The sequence below is a fragment of the Phoxinus phoxinus genome (assembly GCF_949152265.1).
Source record: "Phoxinus phoxinus genome assembly, chromosome: 13".
Classification (NCBI taxonomy): Eukaryota; Metazoa; Chordata; class Actinopteri; order Cypriniformes; family Leuciscidae; genus Phoxinus; species Phoxinus phoxinus.
The window spans coordinates 35,607,145-35,619,644 of NC_136888.1; the positions used below are offsets into that span (position 1 = coordinate 35,607,145).

Here is a 12,500-nt window from a genome sequence, read left to right on the forward strand (position 1 = left end):
GAGAGAGCCAGTGTTCCTCTTCTCACGCTGACCCTCTGGATCCTGAACACACCAGTGACAGTCAGTGTGTGTGCGTGTGTGTGTGTGTGTGTGTGAGAGTGTGTGAGAGAGCCAGTGTTCCTCTTCTCACGCTGACCCTCTGGATCCTGAACACACCAGTGACAGTCAGTGTGTGTGTGTGTGTGTGTGTGTGTGTGTGTGTGTGTGTGAGAGAGTGTGTGAGAGAGCCAGTGTTCCTCTTCTCACGCTGACTCTCTGGATCCTGAACACACCAGTGACAGTCAGTGTGTGTGTGTGTGTGTGTGTGTGTGTGTGTGTGTGTGTGTGTGAGAGTGTGTGAGAGAGCCAGTGTTCCTCTTCTCACGCTGACCCTCTGGATCCTGAACACACCAGTGACAGTGTGTGTGAGAGAGAGTCAGTGTGTGTGTGTGTGTGTGTGTGTGTGTGTGTGTGTGTGTGTGCGCGTGTGTGTGTGTGTGTGTGTGTTTCCTCACCGTCTGTACTGTGAGAATATCCTCCATCTCACCAGAAGCTTCTACAACACAAAATTCACACACATTTACAGTATATTCAAGTGAAATATGATCAAATTACTCAGAACACGAACATGTCGACTTGATCAATCAGCAAATAAACACACCTAAAGTCATATATTACAGTAAATGAGTCTCACACACACACACACACTGCGAGCGTCGCGCTGACTGACGGTGTTCCGTTGGTTTGTTTACAGTGAGCGCGCGCGTCTGTATCCAGGGACGCGGATCTCCCGGATGTAGTAGACATAGGTCGATTTATTATTAGTTTTTAGTTACACAAATCCAACACAGGAAACGTGATGACGTTTAATATTTTTGTGAAAAAGGTTTTTGCCACAACTTTCCATTTCGATCAATCACCTTTGCAGACAGGCGAGCTCTAGCGTCATGTACCTTTATCTACAAGTGTAAATGGGCATTGAAATCAAATTTTTAGTCATTTAAAAAAAAAAATAGGCCACTACTACCATAGATATAGATAATAAAGGCTTTATTATGTATATTTATGACTAGTACATTCATACTTTAGCAGAAGCGGGAAACAAAACAAAAAAAGACTCGAGTGGGCGGGGCTTGTTCCGCGCTGCGTGCGTGTCGCGTCATCAGGTGGGCGGGGCGCCGTGCTGGAAAACAGATGCCATGTTTGTTTACTGCGTAGAGATGAAGACGTGCGAAACATTAATATGGAGAGAGATTTCTGCTGTTTAACAGACACAGAGGATCTGCGGAGCTTCATAACACACTCCGAGAGGTGAGAGCATCACACCACGAGCACTAAACACATCTGTGCAGCAACAACAGGGCTCGAGTATCGAGGAGTCATCATGACACTTAATCAAGTGCAGGTTTTTTTACTAGAATTCAAATGAATGAGTTTTGCTTATTATCAGCCGGATTTCTGATCACCTTTCAAACTTCATATAAGCTCTAAATATTAGCTCATTATCGTAAGTGTTGCTTTAAACGTATTATAGGAAAGAAACTATCTAATATAAATCATCATACTTTCTCCAGCTGATCAATCACAGTGCATATTAAACAATTGTTTTGAATTACAAGTATTCTGAAATGATACTTTAACCCTGCGACAGAAAAAACTCATCTGGACTAGGGCTGCATTATCAAAATTATCAAAATATTGCAAATGTACAACAGCTTTGTGATAACTGCATGATTTTAATACACCAAAAAATATTACAAAAAGTCCAAGTTTTATGTGGACGAAGACAGCAGAGAGTAGACTGCACACATGACTGTTACACACGTGTGTGAGTTTAATGTTATTAAATGCAATAAGCGAAGCACACGCACACAGAAAGCCGTGAGATCCCGAATTCAGTGTTCTTCCGCAGCTTATATGGCCAAATACACACACAAATATAGCTGCAAGCAGCAATCACCGGGGCCAAGCGCAAGCAAGACGACAAGACATGCCAAAGTGGCTGGGAGTGTGAGACCCACTGCAGCAAAGAGCAATTAAAGACATTTGAAGATGAATTTTGGCAAAATGGTTGAAAAATCACATACAATAACTAAAAATATGATTATCACTTTCGACCAATAGGTGGCGCAGTTACGAAACTGATGTGATGTGGTCAGAGTGAAGTGACAATGACACATACAAAGTTTGGTGTCAATATGTCAAGGCATTGCAGATATAAAGCCTGAATAGTCATTTTGGCATCATGCCTCAACTTTGCCACTGCGGTATACGAAAACGGTTTTGTCTATCGACACGAAATCCATAACTTTTACTCGGCACGGTCTGGAGATGACACGATCCAATTTTGGTGAAAATCGGACGTTCGGTCTAGGAGGAGTTTGAAAAAGTAGGTTTTAAAAGAAAATAAAGATGGCGGACAGGAAGTTTGGCTGACTATGGCAAAATTGGTATCTATGTTTTCAGCATAACCCAAGGAATCTATTGAGATCAGTGTCATTACTATAGGCAAATTTATTCAAAAGTTATTAGCATTTTTGGAAATTTCATTATAACTTTTGACCAAAAGGTGGCGCTGTCTCATAAATTTTTGAGTACTTTTAGGGCGTTGTACTGATGACCCATACTGAGTTTCGTAACGATACGTTCATGCGTTCATAAAATACAGCATTTTAGCACATAATTCAAAATGGCCGACAGCCAAAATGGCCGATATGGGAAAATTGGATATCAGTCGACTCAGCACGATGCCCTGAATCTAACGAGACCACTTTTGTGATTTTTGGACAAACCGTTCAGAAGTTATAAGCAAAAATATAAATTATTCATATCTCCGGACCAGTAGGTGGCGCTGCGCCGAAACGCAGCATGTAGCCTCAGGTCATGCTTGTGATGACATGTACCAAATTTGGTCTGAATCCGATAAAGCGTTGTGGAGATACGGCCTTACGTCTGTTTTTGCAAGCGCTACGTAAAATTTATTTGCGCGGTATTCGAGAACGGTAATTCGAATCAACTTGAATTCCATAACTTTGTGTCGGCATGGTCTGTAGATGATCTGATTCAATTTTCATGGAAATTGGAGCAACGGCCTAGGAGGAGTTCGAAAAAGTAGCTTTTTCGGAAAATTCAAAATGGCGGAAAACTTTTCATGGCGCAAAATGACGTCATTGGGTGCAATCGAATCGTCACGAGGTCAGGAATCAGAGGAAAAAAGAATTTTGTTTCTAGCCCTTGTGGTTCAAAAGTTATTAGAATAAACATGAGTGAAACTTTGGACAGTTGGTGGCGCTAGAGGGAATGACTTAGACACACCAAAATTGGTGTATTTAATGTTGGGACTGTCCTCTATCCGAATGTCAAACCATTACAACTTTCCCGCGATCGGTTCTATGGGCTGCCATAGACTCCCAGAGCGGAAGAAGAAGAAGAATTATTTTTGGTACGGGAACAGATACAATAGGTGCCCGCACCTTCAGTGCTTGGCCCCTAATAATAAGGGAACCTTTTTGCCATTTATAGTGCCACCTATGGTCCGATCTGCATGAAACTCGGCACGCTTGTTCAACATGTCATGACACATATGCTCAGCGATTTTCGTGATGTTCTGAGTTTTTGTTTAGGATTTAGAGGCTTTTGACTGTATTTTGCCCCGCCCATTTTCCAAATGACCCTGTTATAGCCAACCAAATGCAAAAATTCTACTTTTTTTCAAAAACTATTGATCGAGAGAGTCCAGAGAAATGTCCTAGACTGGTTTGGCTCCGGTCGGGCGAAAAACCAGGGACTAGTTCGCAAAAGTAGGTTTTGGACAAAATTCGACATAGCAGAAATTTTTTCTGGCCTAAATCGAAATCGGAGATGGCCATTTTGTCCGCCTTGAGCCAAGGATTCCAACGATTTGGGGCACTTGATCCTGGGACAAACGGTCTAAGAGCTATGATCAATTTTGAACTTTTGGTTGCTGTAGCGCCACCTATGGGCCATTCGGGGTCATACTCTGATAGGTTGTCCCCAAATTGAGGCCTACCATCTGGCCAGGTTTCACGTCTCTAGGCCTTACGGTTTGGCCTGCACGATGCGTTTTACGAATCCTTAATTACAATAGGGTTTCAGCATTTCATGCTTGAACCCCTAATAAGATTGAAGGCTTTTTGCCAGTTACAGCGCCACCTATGGTCCGATCTCCATGAAACTCTGCATGCTTCCTCACCATGTTCTGACACATATGCTCATCAATTTTGGTGAAGTTCTGAATTTTCATATGGGATTTATAGGCTTTTTAGTGTATTTTGCCACGCCCCTTTTCTAAATGACCCTGTTACAGCCACCCAAATGCAAAAGTTCAACTTTTTTTTCGATATTTATTGATCTAGAGAGTCCAGAGAAATGTCCTAGACTGGTTTGGTTCTGATCTGGTGAAAAACCTAGGACTAGTTTGCAAAAGTAGGTTTCGGACAAAATTCGACATAGCAGAAAATTTTTCTGGCCTAAATCGAAATTGGAGATAGCCATTTTGTCCGCCTTGAGCCAGGGATCACAGTGGTGTGAGACACTTGAGTCTAGGACAAACGGACTCTAGGAGTTATGGGCGATGTAGTACTTTTGCACTAAATCTGTAGCTGTAGCACAACGTAAAATTTGTTTGCGCGGTATTTGAGAACGGTTTGACAAATCAACACGAATTCCATAACTTTTTGTCGGTACAGTGTGGAGATGATACGATTCGATTTTGGTGAAAATCGGACAAACGGTCTAGGAGGAGTTCGACAAAGTAGGTTTTGACTGAAAATCAAGATGGCGGACAGGAAGTTCGGCCAAATATGGCAAACTTGGTATCTATGTTCTCAGCGTGACCCAGCGAATCTATTGAGACCAGTGGCATTTCAATAGGCAGATGTATTCAAAGGTTATTAGCCTTTTTGGAAATGTTGTTATAACTTTTGACCACAAGGTGGCGCTGTTTCGAAACTTCTCACGCTCCTTCAGGGCATCGTGCTGATGACCCATACCATGTTTCGTAACAATCCATTCATGCGTTCTTAAAATACAGCATTTTAGCACAAAATTCAAAATGGCCGACAGCCAAAATGGCCGACATGGTAAAATTGGATATCAGTCGACTCAGCATGTTGGCCTGAATCTAACGAGACCAATTTGATGATTTTTGGGCAAACTGTTCAGAAGTTATAAGCAAAAATAGCCATTTTTCATATCTCCGGACCAGTAGGTGGCGCTGCGCCGAAACGCAGCATGTAGCCTCAAGTCATGCTTGTGATGACATGTGGCAAATTTGGTCTGAATCCAACAAAGCGTTGCGGAGATACAGCCTTACGTCTGTTTTCGCAAGCGCTACGTAAAATTTGTTTGTGGGTTTTTTCGAAAATTGCTAAGCGAATCAACTTGAATTCCATAACTTTTTGTCGGCATGGTCTGTAGATGATCTGATTCAATTTTCATGGAAATTGGAGCAACGGCCTAGGAGGAGTTCGAAAAAGTAGCTTTTTCGGAAAATTCAAAATGGCGGAAAACTTTTCATGGCGCAAAATGACGTCATTGGGTGCAATCGAATCGTCACGAGGTCAGGAATCAGAGGAAAAAAGAATTTTGTTTCTAGCCCTTGTGGTTCAAAAGTTATTAGAATAAACATGAGTGAAACTTTGGACAGTTGGTGGCGCTAGAGGGAATGACTTAGACACACCAAAATTGGTGTATTTAATGTTGGGACTGTCCTCTATCCGAATGTCAAACCATTACAACTTTCCCGCGATCGGTTCTATGGGCTGCCATAGACTCCCAGAGCGGAAGAAGAAGAAGAATTATTTTTGGTACGGGAACAGATACAATAGGTGCCCGCACCTTCAGTGCTTGGCCCCTAATAATAAGGGAACCTTTTTGCCATTTATAGTGCCACCTATGGTCCGATCTGCATGAAACTCGGCACGCTTGTTCACCATGTCATGACACATATGCTCAGCGATTTTCGTGATGTTCTGAGTTTTTGTTTAGGATTTATAGGCTTTTGACTGTATTTTGCCCCGCCCATTTTCCAAATGACCCTGTTATAGCCAACCAAATGCAAAAATTCTACTTTTTTTCAAAAACTATTGATCGAGAGAGTCCAGAGAAATGTCCTAGACTGGTTTGGCTCCGGTCGGGCGAAAAACCAGGGACTAGTTCGCAAAAGTAGGTTTTGGACAAAATTCGACATAGCAGAAATTTTTTCTGGCCTAAATCGAAATCGGAGATGGCCATTTTGTCCGCCTTGAGCCAAGGATTCCAACGATTTGGGGCACTTGATCCTGGGACAAACGGTCTAAGAGCTATGATCAATTTTGAACTTTTGGTTGCTGTAGCGCCACCTATGGGCCATTCGGGGTCATACTCTGATAGGTTGTCCCCAAATTGAGGCCTACCATCTGGCCAGGTTTCACGTCTCTAGGCCTTACGGTTTGGCCTGCACGATGCGTTTTACGAATCCTTAATTACAATAGGGTTTCAGCATTTCATGCTTGAACCCCTAATAAGATTGAAGGCTTTTTGCCAGTTACAGCGCCACCTATGGTCCGATCTCCATGAAACTCTGCATGCTTCCTCACCATGTTCTGACACATATGCTCATCAATTTTGGTGAAGTTCTGAATTTTCATATGGGATTTATAGGCTTTTTAGTGTATTTTGCCACGCCCCTTTTCTAAATGACCCTGTTACAGCCACCCAAATGCAAAAGTTCAACTTTTTTTTCGATATTTATTGATCTAGAGAGTCCAGAGAAATGTCCTAGACTGGTTTGGTTCCGATCTGGTGAAAAACCTAGGACTAGTTTGCAAAAGTAGGTTTCGGACAAAATTCGACATAGCAGAAAATTTTTCTGGCCTAAATCGAAATTGGAGATAGCCATTTTGTCCGCCTTGAGCCAGGGATCACAGTGGTGTGAGACACTTGAGTCTAGGACAAACGGACTCTAGGAGTTATGGGCGATGTAGTACTTTTGCACTAAATCTGTAGCTGTAGCACAACGTAAAATTTGTTTGCGCGGTATTTGAGAACGGTTTGACAAATCAACACGAATTCCATAACTTTTTGTCGGTACAGTGTGGAGATGATACGATTCGATTTTGGTGAAAATCGGACAAACGGTCTAGGAGGAGTTCGACAAAGTAGGTTTTGACTGAAAATCAAGATGGCGGACAGGAAGTTCGGCCAAATATGGCAAACTTGGTATCTATGTTCTCAGCGTGACCCAGCGAATCTATTGAGACCAGTGGCATTTCAATAGGCAGATGTATTCAAAGGTTATTAGCCTTTTTGGAAATGTTGTTATAACTTTTGACCACAAGGTGGCGCTGTTTCGAAACTTCTCACGCTCCTTCAGGGCATCGTGCTGATGACCCATACCATGTTTCGTAACAATCCATTCATGCGTTCTTAAAATACAGCATTTTAGCACAAAATTCAAAATGGCCGACAGCCAAAATGGCCGACATGGTAAAATTGGATATCAGTCGACTCAGCATGTTGGCCTGAATCTAACGAGACCAATTTGATGATTTTTGGGCAAACTGTTCAGAAGTTATAAGCAAAAATAGCCATTTTTCATATCTCCGGACCAGTAGGTGGCGCTGCGCCGAAACGCAGCATGTAGCCTCAAGTCATGCTTGTGATGACATGTGGCAAATTTGGTCTGAATCCAACAAAGCGTTGCGGAGATACAGCCTTACGTCTGTTTTCGCAAGCGCTACGTAAAATTTGTTTGTGGGTTTTTTCGAAAATTGCTAAGCGAATCAACTTGAATTCCATAACTTTTTGTCGGCATGGTCTGTAGATGATCTGATTCAATTTTCATGGAAATTGGAGCAACGGCCTAGGAGGAGTTCGAAAAAGTAGCTTTTTCGGAAAATTCAAAATGGCGGAAAACTTTTCATGGCGCAAAATGACGTCATTGGGTGCAATCGAATCGTCACGAGGTCAGGAATCAGAGGAAAAAAGAATTTTGTTTCTAGCCCTTGTGGTTCAAAAGTTATTAGAATAAACATGAGTGAAACTTTGGACAGTTGGTGGCGCTAGAGGGAATGACTTAGACACACCAAAATTGGTGTATTTAATGTTGGGACTGTCCTCTATCCGAATGTCAAACCATTACAACTTTCCCGCGATCGGTTCTATGGGCTGCCATAGACTCCCAGAGCGGAAGAAGAAGAAGAATTATTTTTGGTACGGGAACAGATACAATAGGTGCCCGCACCTTCAGTGCTTGGCCCCTAATAATAAGGGAACCTTTTTGCCATTTATAGTGCCACCTATGGTCCGATCTGCATGAAACTCGGCACGCTTGTTCACCATGTCATGACACATATGCTCAGCGATTTTCGTGATGTTCTGAGTTTTTGTTTAGGATTTAGAGGCTTTTGACTGTATTTTGCCCCGCCCATTTTCCAAATGACCCTGTTATAGCCAACCAAATGCAAAAATTCTACTTTTTTTCAAAAACTATTGATCGAGAGAGTCCAGAGAAATGTCCTAGACTGGTTTGGCTCCGGTCGGGCGAAAAACCAGGGACTAGTTCGCAAAAGTAGGTTTTGGACAAAATTCGACATAGCAGAAATTTTTTCTGGCCTAAATCGAAATCGGAGATGGCCATTTTGTCCGCCTTGAGCCAAGGATTCCAACGATTTGGGGCACTTGATCCTGGGACAAACGGTCTAAGAGCTATGATCAATTTTGAACTTTTGGTTGCTGTAGCGCCACCTATGGGCCATTCGGGGTCATACTCTGATAGGTTGTCCCCAAATTGAGGCCTACCATCTGGCCAGGTTTCACGTCTCTAGGCCTTACGGTTTGGCCTGCACGATGCGTTTTACGAATCCTTAATTACAATAGGGTTTCAGCATTTCATGCTTGAACCCCTAATAAGATTGAAGGCTTTTTGCCAGTTACAGCGCCACCTATGGTCCGATCTCCATGAAACTCTGCATGCTTCCTCACCATGTTCTGACACATATGCTCATCAATTTTGGTGAAGTTCTGAATTTTCATATGGGATTTATAGGCTTTTTAGTGTATTTTGCCACGCCCCTTTTCTAAATGACCCTGTTACAGCCACCCAAATGCAAAAGTTCAACTTTTTTTTCGATATTTATTGATCTAGAGAGTCCAGAGAAATGTCCTAGACTGGTTTGGTTCCGATCTGGTGAAAAACCTAGGACTAGTTTGCAAAAGTAGGTTTCGGACAAAATTCGACATAGCAGAAAATTTTTCTGGCCTAAATCGAAATTGGAGATAGCCAATTTGTCCGCCTTGAGCCAGGGATCACAGTGGTGTGAGACACTTGAGTCTAGGACAAACGGACTCTAGGAGTTATGGGCGATGTAGTACTTTTGCACTAAATCTGTAGCTGTAGCACAACGTAAAATTTGTTTGCGCGGTATTTGAGAACGGTTTGACAAATCAACACGAATTCCATAACTTTTTGTCGGTACAGTGTGGAGATGATACGATTCGATTTTGGTGAAAATCGGACAAACGGTCTAGGAGGAGTTCGACAAAGTAGGTTTTGACTGAAAATCAAGATGGCGGACAGGAAGTTCGGCCAAATATGGCAAACTTGGTATCTATGTTCTCAGCGTGACCCAGCGAATCTATTGAGACCAGTGGCATTTCAATAGGCAGATGTATTCAAAGGTTATTAGCCTTTTTGGAAATGTTGTTATAACTTTTGACCACAAGGTGGCGCTGTTTCGAAACTTCTCACGCTCCTTCAGGGCATCGTGCTGATGACCCATACCATGTTTCGTAACAATCCATTCATGCGTTCTTAAAATACAGCATTTTAGCACAAAATTCAAAATGGCCGACAGCCAAAATGGCCGACATGGTAAAATTGGATATCAGTCGACTCAGCATGTTGGCCTGAATCTAACGAGACCAATTTGATGATTTTTGGGCAAACTGTTCAGAAGTTATAAGCAAAAATAGCCATTTTTCATATCTCCGGACCAGTAGGTGGCGCTGCGCCGAAACGCAGCATGTAGCCTCAAGTCATGCTTGTGATGACATGTGGCAAATTTGGTCTGAATCCAACAAAGCGTTGCGGAGATACAGCCTTACGTCTGTTTTCGCAAGCGCTACGTAAAATTTGTTTGTGGGTTTTTTCGAAAATTGCTAAGCGAATCAACTTGAATTCCATAACTTTTTGTCGGCATGGTCTGTAGATGATCTGATTCAATTTTCATGGAAATTGGAGCAACGGCCTAGGAGGAGTTCGAAAAAGTAGCTTTTTCGGAAAATTCAAAATGGCGGAAAACTTTTCATGGCGCAAAATGACGTCATTGGGTGCAATCGAATCGTCACGAGGTCAGGAATCAGAGGAAAAAAGAATTTTGTTTCTAGCCCTTGTGGTTCAAAAGTTATTAGAATAAACATGAGTGAAACTTTGGACAGTTGGTGGCGCTAGAGGGAATGACTTAGACACACCAAAATTGGTGTATTTAATGTTGGGACTGTCCTCTATCCGAATGTCAAACCATTACAACTTTCCCGCGATCGGTTCTATGGGCTGCCATAGACTCCCAGAGCGGAAGAAGAAGAAGAATTATTTTTGGTACGGGAACAGATACAATAGGTGCCCGCACCTTCAGTGCTTGGCCCCTAATTATGTCAACATACACTCATCTTGCAGAGCCAGTTATGTGTTAAAGACACACTATGTAACTTTTCGCCACTAGAGGTCGTTTATTCAAAACAAAGGCGTAGCTTGATGATGCGGAATCATGGGAGTTGTTGTCTTCACCTGTCCAGCCGGCGGAGAATATGATGGACTCGGGCAGAAATCATATTCATGAATGACCGGTAATGTATTAAAGATTTATTAACGTTACGAAAGCCGCTGAAGCATAAGGACGCAAACTTCCAGTGCAAACGTTCCCTGGTGATATTCTGCAGTTTCAGAAAACAACTCCGCCACTGACCAGGAGAAACCCAGTCTAAAGACAGCGGCGCCGCGCGTTAGTCATATGCTATTTTAAGCGTGCGTGCTTGGCCATTATGTAGCGTGTGAACAACACACACACTTTGATTCTCTAATATAAACAGACGCAGCAGTTTTCATTTTTGCAAATCATACATTATTACAAGGAAAGATATTAACACACGAGGGAAATCATTGTTGTGTCCGTGAAGATGTGAAAAAATAGGCATAAATCTAGATTACACATTTACCCAAATGTGTCATTTTCTTTCGATTTTCTTTCGATGAATGTATCCAAACAGTTGCTCACCAGTCTAATAAACGCATAATATATTAAAGCGTCTTTCCATGGTTTCTACTAAATATATCCAGAAATCGATGGTAACGCGGGTATGATGTCATGTCACGTGTCCTGGTTAAAACTGCTTGTTTCTCTGGATTTAAACATTCTTAGAAACATTTGGGATAATGCAAGTACACAAAACATCAAAATATATAACATTGTTCTAGTGGTTTTCGGATATTTTGATCCAAAAATCTTACATAGTGTGCCTGTAAGAGGAGTGAACAGTTGAGGAAGAAAGCGTGTGTGTATCAGTATATTGGATCCGTGCATTCGCTCTTAAAGTGACAGTAGCCCAATAAACCTGCTTCTGTTTGTGTCGTGGCAGGACCAAGACACTGTTCGAGGAGATCCGCGCCTCCATCAACAATAACGCGGAGGGCGAGCGCTGGTTCTGGCGGCCCGTCCTGCCGTGGGGCGGCGTGTTCCCGATCCGCGCGGGACGCAAGGCCATCGCCTCCACGCCGCTGTACGTGCAGATCAGCCTGAAGAACACCTGCACCATCGACGGCTTCCTCATGCTGCTCTACGTCATCCTGCGGGACAACCGGAGCTTCCCTCGGGAGCTGGCGCCGTTCCTGGGCAAGCGCTTCGTGGAGCACTTCCTGTTCCTGATGGACTCGTGCGACTACACCACGGTAAAGATGCTGTGGATCTGGGACCGCATGTCCAAGCGGCAGTACCGGGCCGAGGTGAACCACGCGGCGCTGGAGATCGACCTGTTCGGCAACGAGCACGAGAACTTCACCAAGAACCTGGAGGACCTAATGTCCAGCGCGCAGGAGAGCTGGTGCTCCAACGGGAGCTGCCCGACCCGCTTCCAGGAGGACCAGCGCAAGACCATCAGCGTCAAGTGCGGTGACCTCTGACCCCGACACTGACCGAGGGCTGCCGGGGATATCGAGATTAGGGATGCGCCGATACCGATTATTCTTTATATATGAAAACCGATATATTGGCTGATAAATCTGAATGCTGTTCTCACTCAGGGTTTGTCTTTGTCAGTCCAAATATCAAACATTTCTCAAATCAAGATGGATTTACTAAAGTAGTAGACATACGATATTAAGTTTTGTTTTCTGGGGAAATTATTCAAAATGAAGTGAGTTTTTGCTTAATGTAGGCAAGATGTGATTTAAATGTATTTTACACACTTAAAGGATTATGGTGTCGCATATCACATAATTTAAGTTATCGCATTCTTCTTCAATA

At 43.0% G+C, this 12,500-nt stretch overlaps 2 protein-coding genes across 6 annotated transcripts in view; one reads left to right on the forward strand and one right to left on the reverse strand.

Annotated features, from left to right (window-relative positions):
- The window catches only part of fsip1 (fibrous sheath interacting protein 1), a 24,527-nt gene extending 23,767 nt beyond the window's left edge, over positions 1–760 (reverse strand). The window contains exons 1-2 of one of the 4 annotated variants that reach the window (XR_013799911.1): positions 641–758; positions 495–535 (exon numbers count right to left, since the gene is read on the reverse strand). Coding sequence is in view for 2 of the 4 variants with exons in the window: in XM_079632070.1 (XP_079488196.1) it covers positions 495–535; positions 641–650 (51 nt within the window). In the remaining 2 variants the exon portion in view is untranslated. Of the gene's footprint in view, positions 1–494; positions 536–640 lie in introns of all 4 variants that reach the window. The other 3 variants (XM_079632070.1, XM_079632072.1, XM_079632071.1) reach the window with 3 other exon arrangements.
- A 410-nt stretch (positions 761–1,170) lies between these two features.
- The window catches only part of dorip1 (dopamine receptor interacting protein 1), a 21,224-nt gene continuing 9,894 nt past the window's right edge, over positions 1,171–12,500 (forward strand). For both annotated transcript variants that reach the window (XM_079633415.1, XM_079633416.1), the window contains exons 1-2: positions 1,171–1,290; positions 11,617–12,141. In XM_079633415.1, coding sequence (XP_079489541.1) covers positions 1,223–1,290; positions 11,617–12,141 — 593 coding nt within the window. In that variant the 5' untranslated portion in view covers positions 1,171–1,222. The remainder of the gene's footprint in view (positions 1,291–11,616; positions 12,142–12,500) is intronic.